Below are 20,061 nucleotides of genomic sequence, written 5' to 3'. Positions count from 1 at the left end.
GAGGAGTAAAGAGAGGAAGAGGAGGAGTAAAGAGAGGAAGAGGAGGAGTAAAGAGAGGAAGAGGAGGAGTAAAGAGAGGAAGAGGAGGAGTAAAGAGAGGAAGAGGAGAAGGAAGAGGAGGATTGAGGGAGAGACAGAGATGGAGGAGGATGGAGAACCATGCTTGTATCTGGAGCAGTCCTGGGTAACAACATATATCTAGGTTAGTTAATTGGGAAACAACTATAATTATGTGGGCATATTGTTATTGAGCATTACCAAATATATAAAGCCTTTGATTAATATTTAAGCATTAGAGTCTCATTTCCTACCAGGCCCGCGTGGATGGCGGAATGGTCTGGGCACAGCCCAGCCTTGTGGAGACAGTGTGGAAGTTTGGCAGAGCCATCTCCCACTCTGGCATTTCGTGGGTGGCAGGGTCGGTGTTTCTGGCTGGTCGTTTGTAGCTGCAATGTGCACGTGGCCTCGGGCCACAGAACATGACTGCAGAGCTAAGCAGAGCCGCCCCAGCTTAGATAGTTGGCTTGACCAGCGGCCTTCGTTTAAATATCTCCCATAACAAGAGAGGACCCATGGAATTACAGTTAGAGATAGTTGTGAGCCTCCATGTGGGTTCTAAGAACCAAATCTGGGTCCTCTGTGAGAGCAACAAGTGCTCTTAACCACTGAGTCATCTTTTCAGTCCCAAGAGATGAAACTTGGCAAGCAGCTTTTGACTAGATTTTAAGGATGGAGGATTATTGCACACACCTGAGTGGAAACATGAACACCAGCATCCTGTACCACCCACAGGCTCAGACTGATGGCTGACATATTCCTAGCAGTAGAAAGGGGGGTGTAGGGGGCACATGGGCAGCATAGAAAGAAAGGGAAATTATGGGGACATGAAGAGGGAATGGACTCCCTCGTGCCCTAGAGTCTGACAGGAGCCTCTATATATCAGATAAGAACAGTAAGTATCCGGCTGGAGAGATGGCTCAGCTGTTAAAGACTAAACTCACAACCAAAAATATAAGAGAACAATAAGTATTTGCTGTAAAGGCTGCTGTCATAGAGTTTATATTCCTTTCATGTATAGATATTTAATGTTAAAGAAGCAAAGCTCCAGGCTTAAGGCTTGGATATGCATGCCCTTGGTTATAACTTCATTCCTTTACTCTCGTTGACCATGAAAGTGGTATCTTAGAGAAATCCTATCTTGAAAAACAAAAAAAAAATGAATGAATGAAAGAAAGAAAAGAAGAAAGAAAAAACAAAGGAAGAAACAAAGAAAGAAAAAGGAGGAAGAAAGAAAGAAAGAAAGAAAGGAAGACATCTGTATCTTTGGGACTATTAATTGTTTTGATAAACCTATTTCCTTGAACTGCAAATCCAAATAAACCCTTCTTCCCTTACATTGCTTCTTGGCAAGAGTACAGCAGCAAGAAAACCAATGAATACATTATAGCTGCTGAGACCAGCCGGAAGCATCCTGAGCAATTTCTTGAACATACAAGCTTTTTTGTTCCTTGACACTTCCATAGCCAGTGGTAGGAGCCCAGTGGAGGAGATGGATGGAGGTCTCATTTTCAGCTCTTCCTTGTAACTGCCTCTTACTGTGTGTCTGTAAAGCTAGGACAATGCTTCCTTCTCTGCCTAATTCACAAATGGTTCCTAGGCTTAGATGGCATTAGCAGTCCATATGAGACCAACTACTACAGGCTCCACACACTAAGAGCCTATGACCCTCACTATTTTGTGCTTCAATTATTTCTTCTTTTATTATTTTTTCCATTAAAAAATATTTTATTCAAATTATATTTTCTAAAAGAGAAGGCTCCACATGAGTGACCTTTGGAAGTCCTTGTTTGAGAACCACATTCTCTGGACTGAGCATTTCAGTTAGACTTGGTGTCATCTGGGCTGGAAAGACAAACAGTGAATGACAGAGCTAAGGTGAACCTTACACAGCATCTTTTGTGGGGAGTGAGAACTGACGACAGAAGTCTGCGGGGCCAGACTGTCTGACAATTCCACCCAAGTTCCCAATCCGAGCATCTGTACAGTATTCATACCTCCTGATGGGCATGGGCTTCTGTCTCCAGGCTCCCCACTACCAGGAAACTGGGGGGGGGGTGCTCTCAGCTCCTTCATGCAGCTAGTGGGGCACCTGAAGCTAAGAGTGGATGCTGATTTTATCAAACCTAAGAACCTTCCAGAATTTGCTAGAGAGAACCTGCCTCTCCCTATATAGCACCAGGACCAGGATACAAATACCTTTTGTGGTTTTGTTTTTGAGACAAGGTTTCACAATGTAGCCAAGTCAGCCTTGAATTCACAATCCCTGTTCCCTCGCTGTCCTGGGTGCTGGATGAAATTACAGGCATGAGACGCCACAGTAACCAGTGTAACCAGTGGGTTATTTTATTCAATATAACGTCCTCGGGTTCTTCCATGTTTTAATGAATGTCAGGACTAATTTGAGCAGTGCAAATTGTGTACACACACCAAAATAACAAATTGCACCTCATGAGTGTGTGCAATCATCATTTCAATGAAATAAACTTCTAATGACACATCACAAACTTGAACGGTGTGAGCTTCAGAATGCACAGTGAATAGGAGAAGTTCTCGTTTCTCATTAAAGTTTTTTGTTTATTTACTGGTGGTGTGCATGGTGTTCGTAGAGATCCGAGGACAAAGGCTTTAGGGAGTCAGTTCCCTAGATCTACTTTGTGGGTCCTAGGGATCTGATTCAGTCTGCCAGGCTTGAGTGACAAGCCAGCTCTCTGGCCCAAGTTTTGTTCGTTTTATTTTGTTTGTTTGTTTTGTTGTTGTTGTTGTTTTTCTTTCTTTCCTCCTCCTCTTCCTCCTCCTCCTCTTCCTCTTCCTCCCCTTCCTCCTCCTCCTTTTCCTTTTCCTTTAGACAAGGTCTCCCTGGTAAGCCAAAGCTGACCTCTCAATCCTCTTACCCGAGCCTCAGCCCTTTGAGCGCTAGGACTATGGCATGTGCCACCCTGCCTGGCTATTTCTGTTCATTTCATATCAGAAGACACTTCCTTTCCCCGCTTGCTCTGGGATTGTCCTTTCTGTCTTCCCTTCTATCCCTTCCTCGTTCCTCCCTCTCAGGCTCACGATAGAACCCCTTGTGGGTCCCCTCTAGAAATCCAAGACGGCTGCCTTTTCCCAGACCTTGTTTAGAACCTTGGGTGGATGCAGTGGGTGGAGGGGATGTTATGAAAGAAGAGAGGGCGGCATGCCGGGGCTGAGATACGGAAGGAGAAGTGCACCGTATGTCAGTACAAATTACATCACAGTTTAAGTCAGGGCACAAGCACTCTGTCCTTAGTGTAAAGGTGAACGGTCAGGGTGGGGAGGCCCACTCCGGAAGGATGAGTAAAAAGAGGTCTTCCTTTTGAGTTTCACTGCACTGAACTGCACTGAACTATAACACTTGGGCAATTTTGTCAAGGGTAAGCAAGCTGATTTGGAGAAGCAGTTGTGTGCTGGGAATGGTCCTGCTTTGTGGCGTTTGCTGATTACTGGGGTGTCAATATTCTCACCATATCTGATTTGAAGTTTTCATTTACTGTAGAGAAGGGAAAAGCCCATAGTCAACTCCCAGGAGTTGGGACAGGGTAGCTCCAACCACCGTTGTGTCTGGAACCTAGTTCAGTCATTACAGCATTCCCAGCCTAGTCTCCAGACTGTCTAAAGATATCATCATGATTGTAATCATCACATCATCTTCACCATCCTCACCACCACCATCATCACCATCACCACCATCATTGTTGTCGACATCATCATCGTCATCACCTTCAGTCAAGGCAGCTTAAGCCCCATAAGCGTAATACAACGAATGCATCTAATCATCTTACTCAGCCTAAAGATCTAGATTTCATCTTGCTTTTGTTTGTTGTTCTGAACCAGGCTCTCACGGAGCCAAAGCTGGTCTGGAACTTCCTATTTACCTGACCACGCCCTTCAGCTTCCGGTGACTGTCTAGATCATGAAGGTGTTGAGGGGCTTGGAGATGCTCCAGGCGCCTCTCCCTTCACTCATAAGAACGATGTTTGGGGGCCATCAAGATGGTTCAGTGGGCACTCGCTACGTAAAGCCGGTTGTCATAGTTAGATCCCTGGACTCACCATAACAGTGGAAGAAGAGAGAGAGCTAACTCTACAAAACTGGCCTCTGACTTCACATCACCGCCCACAACCACACATACCATGCACGCACATAACAAAAAGAAAAAAGAAAACTACGTGTGGACAGAGTCACTCAGCTGGCCTCTTCCTTTAAGCCCTAGCCACTACTGAAGAAAAAAAAATGTAGGCAGATATGGGGTAGCTTCTATGTCCTGTGAGGGCCCAGCAGCAGCAGCAGCAGCAGCAACAGCAACATCAACAAAAATGCAACTTAAAAAGTCATCTGCAAAGATGAGAAATATCCTCAAATTTCCATCCTCAATGGTTTCTCACAGGAAAATATGTTTTCCCCCCTTTTTGTTTGTTTTATTGAGACAGGAGTCTCCTTATATGGACCAGGCTGATCTCAAGTTCACACAGATCCACCTGCACCTTCCTCCCAAATACAGAAACTAAAGATATGCTTTGCCTAAGTCTCTTTTAAAGATTTTTTTTTTAAGGCAAGATCTCACTATGTAGCTGAGGCAGGCCTACAACCTCCTGCCTCCGTCTCCTGCATGCTGAGATTACAGGTACCCACTGTCACAATGGGCTATACATTATTCCTTACAAACACCTCCAACCTCTGTAAACTAAACCAGCAAAAGCAAGGCCATTGCTGACTTCTGCATGGCGCCCCACAATCTAGAAGATCTCTGTCTACGCTTTAGCATAAATCACTGCCTTTCCACTTCACTGGCTGATCCATCCTTCAAGACTGACTTCTGTGGAGCCTCCATGAAGCCTCCATCCCTCCGAGGGCAGATAGAGGGGCTCTGGTGTACTGGATATCTACACAATCGGTCTGTGTTGTAGCAAGACTCACCCTGTAGTATAATCGCTTGACTCCCTCATTCAAACAGGATTCCCCTTTACTGGGGAAATTGCTTTACAGTTATAACATTTAGAACAATCCAGGGTTGAAGTTGATGCTTAGTAATGGTTTGTAGGATCCATGAATGAATGCTGGAGTATGCGATAGTCAAAGAGATGAGTGAATGTGTGTGTGTTCCCCCTGTCCCCAGGCCCCACCCCCACTTCTGCTGACACCTGGATCCTGGCTTGAACCCGGGACTCCGACTCTCCCGACCTCTGCAGACTTAGGTTCACAGATCAACCGCCCTACTCACCTTGGAAGCAGAGAAGGAGCAGACCTGTGCACAGCCACATACTCCTGTCTCGCTGGGTGCCGTCTCCAGAAAACTCCAAGTAGCTCCTGGAATCCAGATGTGGTGTGACAGCCCAGGCAACCACCTTCTTGTTCAAGTTCTTTCTGTGTTTTTTTCTTATCTGCTTCCTTCTCACTCTGAGCTACTTCCTAATTTAACAAAAAAAGGAAGATGAGCAAGAGTCACTTCAGAGAATGAACAGATTCATTGCACGGGCCTGCACTTAATAAAAGCACGGTTGTCACAGCCTGAAGCTTCAGGAAAGCCGCTTGCTAGGTACAACAGCCCTTTCTCCAGCTCCCTTTCCTGTTTAGTACACTTGCCAGATTCCCACTGCTTCCCCTTGCTATGGCTACCAACTTTGGGGTCTTAAGTGCCCCCTACTCAAAGAGCAGAGATGAGCAAGCCCTCTGTGTCTTTCTCAACCATTGCTTCTGTGCAATTTACCTCAGGCCTTCTCTTGCAACCCAGCATCCCAACATCCCTCCAGACTCAATGTTTGACTTCCTGTGGTCAAGCTCTACTCAAGAATCAACTACTCCCCTTGTTCAGAGTCAAGGTCACCATCCAAGGTGCAGACCCCAGGGTCATTGAATTCAACCCCTGTTTCTATCTGTTTGCAACATTATTTGTGTATCTTCTGTGTGTGTACACACATGCCAAGGTGCATGTGTAGACATCGGAGGACAACTTGTGGGGATCAGTTCTTTCCTTCTACCACGTAGGGCTGGAGGATCAAACTCGGGCTATCAAGCTTGGCAGCAAGCTCCTTTAACCATTGAGCCAGCCCTTGCCCATTTCCATCATAAGCTAACAGTGATCCCCGGGGCATGTTGGGAAATCATTCTCCCCTCCAGTTCCTTTATCTGTGAAACAGAATAATCACAATTCTTTTGTTGACGGCTTTGCCTATTATTTATTATTCTTTGGCAATTTCTCTTATATATACTGTATTTGTGTTATCCTCTCTCCGCTTCCTCCTACTGCCACTAAATCCAGTTTTTCCTTCTCAACATGTTCCCTATTTTCATGGATTTTGTTTGTCTGTGTTTTGTGCTTCATTCTGTGACACACTGAGTTAATTTACAGTTGTGTACATGGGTGTGGGCTGGCCGGCTGTGTAACTGGAGCATAGACAACTTCCCTCTTCCAGAAAAATAATGATAATTCTTTTTTAAGGGTTGACTCATTTTTATTTTGATGTGTGTGAGTGTGTGCCTGAAGGTTTGTCTGTGCACTACTTGGATGCCTGGTGCCAGAAGAGGCCAGTGAAGTCCCCAGAACTAGAGTTATAGACATTTGTGAGACTTCGAGTCTCCCCACAAGGAGAGTCAAACCAGGGACTAGAAAGTTCTCAGCAATTAAGAGCACTTGCTGCTATTCCAGAGGACAAGGACTCAGTTCCCAGCCCCACAGGGCAGCTCATCTAGTTCCAAGGGTTTCTGGCCTCTGCGGGTACCAGCACGAACAGAATGCACATATAGACCTGCAGGCGAACTGCTCATACACATAAGCACAAACAAACAAATGTTCAAAAACACACAAAAAAAGATCAAACTAGTCTCCAGCTCTTTCCATTTGGCTGTGTGTGAGTGTGTGTGTATGTGTGTGTGTGTGTGTGTGTGCAGCTGTGTGCTTTTCCATGCCTGATCTTGAGTTGTTTAAACTAATACACATAATACACAAATACTCATAAATTTCTGAAACTCTCAAAGAATAAATAAGGAATTGAAAACAAAACCAAGCAGTTTTAAGGGAAAAAAAACAAAAACAAAACAAAAAACAAACAAATCAAAATGGAAGCCAGTCATGGTGGTGCATGCCTGTAATCCCAGCATTCCCAAAGTGGGGATAGGAAGGTTGTTGTAAATTCAGGGTTATCCTGGGCTACAGAGTGAATTAAGGGCCAACCTAAGGTACATAGCAATGCCCTGTTTCCGAAAAAGCAATAAATAAACAAGAATAAAGGGAACAGGAGTTAGCAAAAGCAAATATGATTTAAAACATACAAAACGGATCTAATGTGATGTCTTCTCAGTGCGACCCAAATTCCACAGGCCTCAGTAGCTTGGGTCCATAAGAACCTCTCTCAGAGGTGTCAAATATGGAGATTCTCTACAAATAGCAGACCCAAAGTTTTCATTCTCAGTGAATCAAAGTCAGAAAGGAGAAATGTCCAGAGTTGTAGCTGTAAAGGGAACAGGAGGTTAAGGGCAAAAGGTACCCGAAGGTCAATGGGGGAGTGGCCTGAGGCTGTAGCAAGGGCAGGGAGGAGAAATCTAAATGGGCAGGGTGGGCTAGAAGCCAACAGCTTAAGCCTGGGCTAGGCAGGGATCAACAGCAAAGCTGCCTGCTGTGAACTGAGATTCCCCTAAGGGTCACTGCAGCCACAGAACAGCAAGTGAGGGGTGCTCATGGCTGCATTGAGCTATCTTGGGAGAGTCATGAGCCACTAGAAAGTCCCCCAGAACAGGAATTTAAGGCTAGCAAAATGGCTGAGTGGGTAAAGGTTCATGCTGCTTAGCCAGAAGACCTTAGTTCTTGCTCTGTTCCTGGGAAATGCTTTCCTTCATAAGAAAGAATAGGAAGCTAAAAGGCCACTTTTACAGGGCTGTGAAGATACCTCCATCAGTAAAAGGCTTGTCACCAAAGCATGAGTGTCTGAGTTCAGAACCCCAGCACTGAGGTAAAAAGCCAAGTTCAGCTGTGTGTGCCAGTGATATTAGCAGTGAGGATGAAGAGAGGCAGGAGGATCCTTGACACTCACTGCCCAGACAGTCTAGCTGAACCAGTGAACTCCAGGCTCAGTGAGAGACCTTGTCTCAAAAATAAGGGAGAAAGCGCTTGAGGAAGACAGCTGGTATTGACTTCTGGCCTTCATATGCACACCTGTGCATGAACATACACACACACACACACACACACACACACACACAGAGCCATTCTTACCAGCTTCATAGATTTTTTTTCTACTATGAAAAAGCCATAGAGAATCAAAAATGGAGAGATTCATAAAGAAAGTGATCAGACCAAGCATGTGGCCCATGTCTTTAATCCTAGAATTTAGATAGATCTCTCTTAGTTCAAGACCAGACTGGTCTACATAGGACAGCTAAGACTACACAGTCATACCCCATCTAAAAATAAATGAACAAGTAAATATACCACCTAGGAGACAGGAAAGATGCACACAGGGTTTGAAGAGGTGTTTCAGTGGTTAAGAGGATTGGCTTCGGAGGACTCGTGTTCAGTTCCCATCACACACAGGATGGCTCAAAGCAACTTGTTACTCCATTTCCAGGGGATAAACGTTTTTATTTTTTTCAAGAAATACACTTGGAGAGCCTGAGAAATGAATCACAGTTAAGAGCACTTGTTCTCCCAGAGGACCTAGGTTCAATTCCCAGCACCAGGGGATCCAAACAACCTCCTCTGGCCTCTGTGGGCTACAGGTATACAGCTGGTGCACATACAGATGAGCAGGAAAAACATTCATGAACACAAAGTAAAATAAACAGTCCGTGATGTATGGCCACTGTAGAAGGGACAGTGTGACATAGTTCCTGGACCTGGAGCAGAGCTAGCAGGGCATGGGCCTCCGAGAGTGCTGGTGGTTACTAGCTGTGAGGCTTGTTTGTATAATAATGTACATAATTTACTTTATGTTTCTCCTTTGGGAAATATTCTCCCTGCCAATGTTAATGACTCCATGATAATTAGTAGCAGCACGAGCCCAGGAGGCAAGGGTGTGTCTAATGTCCTTAGCAAAATGGTTAATGTTGAGACCTTCAGGACAGCCCTTAAGGCTGTGGGAAAGAACTCTGAAAACATGTGTACAAGAATGTATGATTTCTCAACTATGTAAAATATAAGGATGCAATATATATCACATGATGGGCTTCACAGACCTAAAAGAACAGAGGCAGCTGCACTATGAGTCAGCTTGTCAGAAAGATATTAAGGAAGGAGATAAACATTTAGGGAGTAGTGATCCCAGGGCAAGATCCTACCCAGCTAGCTTCAGATTCCTGAGTTCAAGGTCAGCCTGAGACAGAACAAGTTTAGGCCCAGGCATGGTGGGAATGGGTATCTCAGGACAGGATCCCACCCAGCTAGCTTATTGTCTATGCTTACAAAGGAAGGCAGATCTCTGAATTAAACAAACACATTAAAACAAAACAAAACCATACTTGCCTTCTTTTTCTAAGAATTAAGGGGCTGAGGTCATGAAATGCTGATTCATGGGATAATCAAAAGAGAACCTGGGGTAGAGAATTGAATTGATTTGCAAATAAAAGAATGGGCTTTGGTCTTCAGGAGCTGAGCTGTCTGGGGATCTCTGGAAAAGCTATCTCAAGCAGAACACAGAGCTTTCAGCTTATACCCATGATTGACTTCAAGATGGTCTTTTGCCTCTCCCAAAGACCCCTTCCTCAGAACCTCTCCAAGCCGAGGATGGTTCTTGGCATACATCTAAAAAAATTTAAAAGAAACTATGTGATCTATGTAAATGACTTTTTAGCTAGAAGACAGAGAGAAAGAGATCTACGTATGGATGATAGGGATATATGGATAAATTGACAGAAAAACGATTGATGGAAAGATATATGATAGTCAGATAGGTGATAGGTAGGTAGGTAGGTAGATAGATAGATACATACATACATACATACATACATACATACATAGATACATAGATAGATACATAGATACATAAATACATAGATACATAGATATATAGATACACAGATACATAGATAGATACATAGATAGATACATAGATAGATACATAGATAGATACATAGATACATTGATACATAGGCAGGCAATACAGTTAGTCTTTTAAATTTTTTATTTATTTCACTGAGTATGATGATGCAGTTTTAATTCCAGCACTTGGGAACCAGAGATTGGTGGATCTCTGTGAGTTTGAGGCCAGCCTGGTCTACACAGTGAGTATCAGAACAGTTGGGGCTATGTACAAAGATACTATCTCAAAAAATATTTATGCATGGCTGTTTCACCTGCATATATGTCTGTGCACCATGAGTATGCAGTACCTGTGGAGACCAGAAGAGGATGTCAGATCTCTTGGGACTGGAGTTGCAGACCATTTGAGCCACCATGTAGGTGCTGGAATGAAACCCCAGTCCTCTGGAAAAGCAGCCAGTGTTTTTAACTATTGGCTCATTCCCCCAGTCCCAAATACACAGTATTTTAAGTTAGTGAAAGTAAGCATTTGAATCTCAGGACTCAGAAGGCAGAGGCAAGTAGATCTCTGAGTTCAAGGTCAGCCTGATCTACAGAGGAAGTTCTAGGACACCCAGGTCTACACAGAGAAACTCTGTCTTGAAAAACAACAACAATGAACAAAAAGCAAGCACTGGGCCCCCAGCATGAGAGAACGAAAGGTCTCAGATATTTCTCACTGTCTACAGAGATCCTGGTGAAGAGCGCAATGACTGGCTCAGTGGGTTATGCACTGTCAGTGAAGGGTGTAGTCCTTCCTTCCTGACAGGGCTATGGCTTACAGTGGCAACTGGAACATTTAGCTTCTTGGACAGATCCAAAGCACAAGGAAGCATTTCTGGAAAACAGGAAGTGGTTGTTCAACAGTTGCTTTACCAGTTGTGGTGGGAGGTCCTGACTATCAGTCTGGCTGGATGTGGAACTCACTTTTGAGTGTGCCTAGAAGTTTTCTTGTGTTTCCAGAGAAGTTTAACTGAGGAGGAAAGAGCCTTCCTGAGCATGGGTAGTACCATCCCTTGGGATAAAACTGGAAGGAGGATGGGCCAACAAGATGGCTGCCAAGTAAAGGCACTTTCTGTGAAGCCTGAGGACCTGAAGTCAATCCTTGGGAACAACACTTTGGAATAGAGGACAGACTCATCTGATCTGTGGACCATCACACACACACACAAACACACATGCATACAAACATACATACTATGGACACACATACATACAGAGACACATACATGCACACAAACACACACAAATAGATGCACTCATACAGACACAGACACATACAGACTCTCACACACATACGCACACAAAGACACATACGGACACATACACTCATAGACACACACAGATACACAGAGAGATAGGCACACATACATACACGCAGAAAGACACATACAGACTCAAACACACACACAGGGACACATACAGATAGACACATGTTGTGGATAGCCTCGGCCTTGTATTTTGATACTAATTCCCCTTTCCTGTGAAGGGCTGCAGAGGAGGTGCGAGTCATTACACAGGTGAATTCTAGTGAACCTTCTGCCCATCTTAATTTGTAAAATAAAGGCTGGAGCCAGTGATTGGGCAGAGGAAGGGGAGGTGGAGAAATAAAGGTTGGCGGAAGAGAGCAGGGGGGAGGGCTCGAGGAAGACAATGGAGGAGGAAGATGACGAAGGAGAGGGCAACTAGGAAGCAGGAGGTAGAAGGACGGACGCAGGGTCTGGAAAATCCTTAAGTTATAAGGGTCTCATAGCTGGGGAACAGAGTAGTGTAGGGGTGTCTGCCCAATCTAGGCTTACAGAATATATTCATAATTTCTGAGTTGTGTTTTCATTGAACTGCCATATTTGGGTTGGAGATTTAAATATCTCCCACTACAGACACACAGACACAAACACACACATATAAACTCACACACACAGAGACACATACAGACTTACACTCATACAGACACACACAGACACACATAGGCACAATCAGCAATCAATAAACATTTTATTTGTTTTTTAATTTAGAGGGGAAGGAGAGAGTAAAGCCCACACCAGCACTTGTGACTCTCCTCTCCCACTGGAGACACACCCAGCAGCTTCCCCCTTCCCCACTGTAGTGAAACACACCCTCAAACCGTGGGCCACAACAAACCCTTCCCTTGCTTTTGTTTATCTCAAGGAAAGAGAATTAACTAGGGCTCATGTTCACAGCTCAGGGACTCTGAGCAAGAACACGTAAGTCAGGAGCGAATGCTCGTTTGCCAGAACGACTCCACAGTTCTTGACGCCTTTACAGCCATCAGCACCTGTCTGCTGAGCCTCATGTGTTGTTGCTTGACAGCCCCAAATAAGCCCCAGTGTCTTTACCCTAGACTTAGCTCATCCTCCATGAAAATGAACTTTGACTATGTCTTTCCATGAAATACTAAAAGCCCAGACATGGGCGGCTGAAGAACTTCCATGGGGCTAGCCTGCTGTCTTCCCAGTTGCCAGCCTCCTGCTGCCTACTTTGCCTGCCCCTGCCCTTTCCACATGAGCTAAGCTGTCAATGCTGCCTTCCTGTCTCTACTGAGACTCCCCAGTGTTCAGAGTGCCTTCGATCTATCAGTACAGTCAATGGCCCCACTATGTGCCAGTCTTGTTGTGTGTTTGGAGCTAAAAGCAGAGTCTTACACTCAAGAGCACACATACACACAAACACACACACACCCTGGGCCATCACAGGACCTCTGGACAACAACCAGCCTAGCTGGGTGATTTTCCTTGGGTCTTTGATTGGCAGACCCCTACCTGCCTAAAGCTGGATCCTGAAGCTCCCTAGTTCCTTCCTGCTCTCCCCCTCACTCCCTAGAGCAGCCCCCCATCCTCTTACACCACACCTGGCCAGAGCTCCCTGACTAACCCAACATCAGCCTCCCACACTGACCCAGAACCAGTCCACTACCTTGCCTCTCTGCTTCCTCTGCTGAAGCTGGGGCTGGGGACTCCTGCAGCTGGCTTGAGACGCTTTCTCATGTCCTGATTTTCTCCTTTACATTTGGGTTTTTGTTTCTTCCTCATCTCAGGAGTGGAAACTACAGCTTCCCAGAAAAGGAGAACTGGGGTTAGGCAAACCGAAACTCTTGTGGCTAAACTCTCATAATAATTAACATAGACCTCCTAATTTCTGAAGAGTCGCTGGCAGCTTCTGCAGACAGACAAGCCACGCTTTTGTATGTTACTGAGCTCTCAAATTCATTGGGCAAGCAGGATTGTCTGCAGTCAGGACTGGGAATTTGACACTCCATTGCGATTTTTTTTTTCCTTTTTTAAAAATTGTGTGTGCAGTTCCTGCATACGCCAGAAGAGGGCGTCGATTCTTTCAGAGTCGAGGTTCCAGGCGGTTGCGAGCCCCTGGGAACGGAATCACAGAGCCATCTCTCCACCTCTGCACTCGCAAATCTTGGCAAAGTATTGCTGACACGGTCAGTGTAACATACATTATGGTTAACTGCACAGTCTGTTAATAAATATTTTAGTTAGATTGCCGCTGTGGCCACAAAGGTGAGAGAGAAACGGGGGTGTCCGCGAGCATCCTGGTAGAAGCCACTCAGATGCGTAGCTGAAGACATTTTAATTAGGAAAGACTTAATAAAAATCAACAAGAGAGGGGGGGAAAACAAACAAACAAACAAACAAACAAACAAAACCAGGAGTAATAACAGCAGGAAGCCCTGACCTTTCTAACCAGAATTCAGCAGGTGCGGAAGAACAGCTTCATTGCCCGCTTGGGTGGAGCACAACACGCAGGCTCAAGCAGGGGCACCCTCAGAAATGTTAAGGACAGAGAGGGAAGACTCATGGCCAGTGTTGGGGGGGTGCGGGGGGACATGGGGCCTTGCTCATCTGCTCTCCTATTTTTCAGTGCCCCGTGTGACCCCATCTCCACTCCAAGCAACACCAACTGGAACGGCTGGCCTGGGTAGAGCCATTGAGAGGTTCTCCCAGGTGAGAAGGATGCTAAAAGAGGAGCTTCAAGACAAAGGAGACATCTCTGTGTCAAAGATATCGACACCAAAGGCAGACCACAGCCATCTGGGCTACACCAGATCTCCTGAGGACACTGGAGACCATAGCGTGTCAAATTTCTCCAAGCCTGTCTGCCTCTGTCATCTGACCGTCTCCTCCCAGTCACCCTACGGACCATTTGTTCAACACGAAAGCCCCAGGACAGATCGACTTCAATCATTACCATTTTCAAGCTCTTTTTTATTTCACTTTTAGCTTTCCTGGAATTTTTTTTTTAAAGCCTCTTTTCCATCTGAAATCTATTTTGAGATTATTTTCTGTAAATTTCTCCAATAAAGGTCTCTTTGGTCAAGAGAGCTTTCTTCTGGTGCCAGAGTTCACTGGATAGCTCACTGAACGCCAACGGAGTGGACTGTGTCAAAAACAGAGCCAATTTAGCATGTCTTTTTATATCCCTCTCATTTGTCCATGAAGTGTCTTGAGGCTGGATTTCGAGCTCTGCAGCAAGAGATGACACAGAAATGCACCCGGAGCATTGGTCTTTACAATAAGCCCCACTCAGCCACAGCCTAATTGTGGTGTATGGAAAATATATTAAGGGGAGCTCAGGACCACATATAGGGTGCTACAAAGATGGGCCAGGTCGCCCCAGTGGGACTTGCATGTAGTAGCAGGCAGAGGCACACACCTCTGGCCATAACACCTGTGACAAGAGCGATAGAGACGAGAGGAGAGGCAGGACCAGCTGGGACTGGAGGACTTTGGATAGGAGACTATGGTGAACTACATGTCACAAGAGGCCTTAAGCCTTAAAGCCAGAATGGACACGTAGAAGACACCTTCTCAGTTCTGGGCCTCATACCTAGGTGGAAGGAGCATACTTGAAGTTCCAGAACTAGAAAGGCAAAAGCAGGAGGGTTGAGGGTTCAAGACTACTCAGGACCATAGAGAGATTTCAAGGCCAATCCTAGGCTACAGAGTGAGAGCTCGTAGTGTTCCAAGCAATTTACCTAAAGTGGCAAGAGGTACCTTAGGTGTGGTCAGCACCACCCCAAGAGCTCAGGTCCCTGACCAAATAAAGGAGAGAGCAAGCTGAGCACCAGCCTGTGGCTCATGCTGTCTCCTGACTGGATATGATATGGCTGTTCAGGCTCTCAGCTCCACGCTTCCTGCCATAGCGAACCGAACCATCTCAAACCATGGGCCAACATAAGCCTTTCCCTCCACTCTTCGGTTGCTTTTGTCAGATACTCTGCCATAGCAATGAAAAAAAGAAGCTAGCACAGACCACAGGACACAGCAACGCAACACACACACATGTAGAAGGATATAGAAAAAGCATACAAGGCTATCTAGATACCTCAGTGCGTAAAGATGCCTGTCATCAAAGACTGACAGACAACCTGAGTGTTCGAGCCCCAGCACCCACATGGTGGAAGGAGAGAACTGAATCTCGACAGATGTGCTCTGACCTAAACACACTGTGGCATATGTACTTCCTCTGCTACAAAATTAAATAAAAGTGATAACTTTTAACTCACAGATGCACAGAGCATACATACAGAGACAGAAAGCACATGAGAATTCAGCACACACAAATGCAACAGACACACACAAATATATACACAACTAGGTATAATAGTGCATGCCTATAATTCCAGCATTGGGGAGATTGAGATAGGAAGATCTTGGGTTCAAGACTAGCCTTGCCTACACCAGCCCTAACATAATAAGCCAAGAGTACTCACATGCTTTAATCCTGTCACCTCAGGGGCAGAGCAGGTGGATCTCTATGAGTTTGAAGTCAGTCTGGTCTATATATTACGTTCCAGGCCAGTCAGGGCCACATAGTGATACTTTGCCTCAAATTTCAAATAACAGTAGCAATGATCATAGTTATAATTACAAGGACCCCTGTTTGCTGAGAGAGTGCTACTGTATCTATTACCTCATTGCATGCAGACCATCACCTTGGGGCAGTATTCTTTTTCTAAACGAATACACTGTAGCTGTCTTCAGACATACCAGGAGAGGGCATCTAGTAGTATTACAGATGGTGGTGAGCCACCATGTGGTTGCTGGGAATTGAACTCAGGACCTCTGGAAGAGTAGTCAGTGCTCTTTACTGCTGAGCCATCTCTCCAGCCCCTGACAACCACCTTGAAAGAAGGACCAATTGTTATCCCCATTCTGCACAGGAGAAAGCTGTACCATTGAGGGAGCAGCTGTTCACACTGAAATAACAGCCGATAGCCAGCAAAGCCAGAGTCCAGTGCTGACCCCGTACCCCACACCATTAGCCAGTTCACTCACAAATCCAGTGCCTGAACAAGGACCTCAAAGATTGATGAGCAGGCTCTCCTATGCCTAACCTTTCTGTATGTGCTCTGAATTCAGGGTTGTGTCACTCAGTTACAGGTCAATAGAACAACAGAAAACAGCTTATAACATTGGAATCTCTGTGACCCACGCTGTCATCATTGTCAGGAACCAGCCAACACTTCATTGCACAATTCCTTCCAGGTCCAGCCTGCAGGTTCACTGGCACAGAAGTTTTGGTGTGACCATATGTGGTGAGGTAGAGGGCTGTTGTGGGGTGGGGGATGGGGCTTCAGCCAAGCAAAAAGGTATAAACCAACAGTGAGTCATAGCCACAGAGCAGCTGGGGACCTTTCAGGATCACTAGAGAAGAGAGTACGGCGTATTAATGACCTCATGTTCCACTAAATCTATAGGCAAGGATACACAATGATCGGTGGAACCTTAAAAAGCCCATGAATAGATTCATGGTCAATTGATTGACAGGCAAGAACACAAGGCACTTAGAAGGAGAAGCAACAATTTCTGTGGCTGGAGAGATGACATAGTTGGTAAAGTACTTGCCACATGAAGTTGAGGCCTGAATTTGGTCCTCGAGAGGCACATAAAAAACCACACACGGTGGTACACTCTCGGAATCCCAGAGTCAAGGAGGCAAAGACAGGAGGATCCCTGTTTTGAAACAGGGTCTCACTGTGTACCCCTGGATAGCCTAGAACTCACTATGTAGATCAGGCCGCCCTGAAACTCACAGAGATTCACCTGCCTCTGTCTCCTGGTTAGTTTTTATTATCAACTTGACACAACTAAGAGTCACCAAGAAGGAAAGTCTCATTTGCTGGTTGCTCAAGTATCACAGATGGTTGCGAGCCACTGTGTGGTTGCTGGGAATTGAACTCAGGACCTCTGGAAGAACAGTCAGTGCTCTTTACTGCTGAGCCATCTCTCCAGCTCCCAACAACCACCTTGAAAGAAGGACCAACTGTTATCCCCATTCTGCACAGGAGAAAGCTGTACTGTGAGGGGGCAGCTGATCACACTGGAATTGTGGCTCTGTCTGTGAGGGGTTGTCGTGATTGTTGACTGATGCAAGGGATCCCACCCTGGGGAGATGGTCCTGAACTGTATAAGCTGGCTGAACACGTAAGCAACAGTCTGCCATGGCTTCTGCTTCAGTGCCTGCCCTGACTATCCTCAGTGAGAGCCCGTGACCTGAAAATGTAAGCAGAATTGAGCTTTTCCTCTTCAGATTGGTTCTAGTCACGGCATTTATCACAGCAATGGGAGAGCAAACTATACACAATGGAGCTTTCTCCACTGAGCACTCCCACTGACCTTCCTCACAGCAGGGAGAGTCATGCCTTGTTCTCTGGGTAAACAGTGTTCAGACAGAAAGACTGGCAAAGACAGCAAGCTTAAGAATCCACCACAGGCCCTGCACTTGGCTGGACTGCAGACGAGCCTTCTAGAGCATTCTTGCTTACAAGATTGCTAGCGTTCCCCTTTCCCTGTTATCTCCAGAGACTCACATTTTCAGCCTCGTGAGAGATCTCCATCAGTCCTGTTTAGTCAGCAGACACTGCCCTGTCAGTGACAACAGCCTGTGCACACAACAGCGTGTACCTTGTTGGTTGGCCTCTTCACAGAGTGTATTTCAGGTAGAAGTAACAATTCCTGTTTCCGCTTCTACTTGGAAAACAAACTGTCCATTTAGGGAGGAAAAAAAATGAGGAGGGCTGAAGAGATGTCTCAGTGATTAAGAGCACTGACTGCTCTTCCAGAGGTCCTGAGTTCAATTCCCAGTGACCACGTGGTGGCTCATAATCATCTGTAATGGGATCCGATGCCCTCTTCTGGTGTGTCTGAAGACAGCTGCAGTGTACTCATATCAATAAAAATAAATAAATCTTTAAAACATGAGGAAAGAGAATATAAGTGCATTTGAGTATCAAATGATGGTTGGGTGGAGGGCGGGGCAGCTGTGTGGTAGCATCTGGGTTGCAGTAAAAAGAATGCACAGTGTAAAGGCTCTTGGGGAAGCGGGAGGCTCACTCAGAGCATCGAAACGTTACTGGCAACGTTTCCCTGTGTGGAGCATGCTGTCTGTTCTGTATTTTACGGCCGGCTGTGTAACTGAGCAACAGTCTGCCACTTCCTGCTGGATGGTCACTAACGTGATGTCACTTTTATTTTTTTTTCTAGATTCCTTCCTGGTGGTTAGCTATAATTATGCTCAGCCTGTCTCGGAGACAGAAAAGGGGGGTGGGAGAGGAGGGTAGAAGGGCGGGAGAATAAAGAATGAGTTGAATGAGAAGTGGGGGAGAAGGAGGAGATGGAGGGGCAGCTTCCATAAGTGAGTGCCAGGAGTCGGCTTCTCAAACTTGGCTTCTGCCTCCGTGTCTGACTCCACTGACAGAAGACTGTGCCCGAGCTGCTGCTGCCAACCCACACCTTCCTGTCCCAGCCCTGGGCCAGCTGTGACCGCAAGTTCCCAGGAACTCCATTCCCTCAAGTGGATATTCAGGCTATAGGTCAAGGTCTCTGCTGAAACGTTACAAATAAACCATCCAGTTACATCCAGTTAAAATCTACACATGCCCCGGCAGAGTGGCACACACTTTTAATCCCAGCACTCAAGACGTAAAGGCAGACAGGAATCTCTGTGAGTTTGAGGCCAGTCTAGCCTACAGAGTAAGTTCTAAGACAGTCAGAGGTACAGAGAGGGAGAAGAAGAGGAGGAGAAGGAGGGGGAGGGGGAGAAGGAAAGGAAGGGAAGGGAAGGAAAATCTTCGAATGCAGAGGCTGGAGCGATGGCTCAGTGGTTAAAAGCATACACTGTTTTACAAGGGCCCCAGCTCAGTCCCTGGCACCCTTGTCCACTGGCTTACCATGAGCCTGGGTGGGACCTCTGTTCCCTTGGAGCCCGTCATGGCCAGGACTGTTTTGTTTGCAGATACGGTGAGCCCACCTAGAACGCATATAAGGAAATGGGAACACACTTCAGAAGAATGCTAAAACCATCAAAACCTTCATCCAAAACCATTCACGGATACTGCTGAGGCTTGGGGACAGTGGGAACCAAGCCAAAGAACGCTGCCCCGGGGCCTCTCTTACTTGTGTCCTGGGGCTCTGTTTTGTCCTCCCTCCGCACAGTGTTCCCTAAGGGATAAAAATACAACCACTGACTCAGCCCAGATCTCTGTATCTCTGAGAAAGCCCCCCCCCCCATTCCTGAGTCTCAATTAAAAAGAAAATGAAATATCAGGAAGACCTGAAATTGATTTGACAATCTTCCCAGGAGAGCCTTGCAACTGGGGGATACCTGAGATTAAAAGCAGTAGCTGATCCCAAGCACTGGAAAGGGGCTGGGAGGTTGGAATAGCGACAGTGGCTGAACGCAGAAGAAAAGGGAGAAAGGGCAAACCCTGGGGGAAAGCAAATGTAAAGATTGAAAATGAGGCGCAGTGTAAGGCAAGAGGAAGTGACCAAACCAAGATGGGAACCAGGCATCCAGAACCACCGGAGCCAGGAAGTCTAGAGCTCCAGGGAAGAGACCCAGGGAGATATGCAAAGGGGGCCCTGGGATCAGCTGGTATGAAACCTTCAGGGACCTATTCAAATGCCATCTTAGTGGAGGCCAGGTAAATGCAGCCGCCA

At 46.0% G+C, this 20,061-nt stretch overlaps 1 protein-coding gene across 2 annotated transcripts in view; it reads right to left on the bottom strand.

Moving 5' to 3' along the window:
- The window catches only part of LOC114608803 (CMRF35-like molecule 2), a 24,819-nt gene extending 5,470 nt beyond the window's left edge, over window positions 1–19,349 (bottom strand). Inside the window, exons 1-2 of one of the 2 annotated variants that reach the window (XM_028752877.1) lie at window positions 19,293–19,349; window positions 5,300–5,487 (exon numbers count right to left, since the gene is read on the bottom strand). In XM_028752877.1, coding sequence (XP_028608710.1) covers window positions 5,300–5,339 — 40 coding nt within the window. In that variant the 5' untranslated portion in view covers window positions 5,340–5,487; window positions 19,293–19,349. Of the gene's footprint in view, window positions 1–5,299; window positions 5,488–13,021; window positions 13,112–19,292 lie in introns of those variants that run through there. The other variant, XM_028752876.1, reaches the window with a different exon arrangement.
- Window positions 19,350–20,061: the final 712 nt, after the last annotated feature.

Source organism: Grammomys surdaster, unplaced genomic scaffold, assembly GCF_004785775.1.
Source record: "Grammomys surdaster isolate TR1022 unplaced genomic scaffold, NIH_TR_1.0 125940, whole genome shotgun sequence".
In the NCBI taxonomy this organism is placed as follows: Eukaryota; Metazoa; Chordata; class Mammalia; order Rodentia; family Muridae; genus Grammomys; species Grammomys surdaster.
This window is presented reverse-complemented; position numbering and strand designations above follow the sequence as displayed.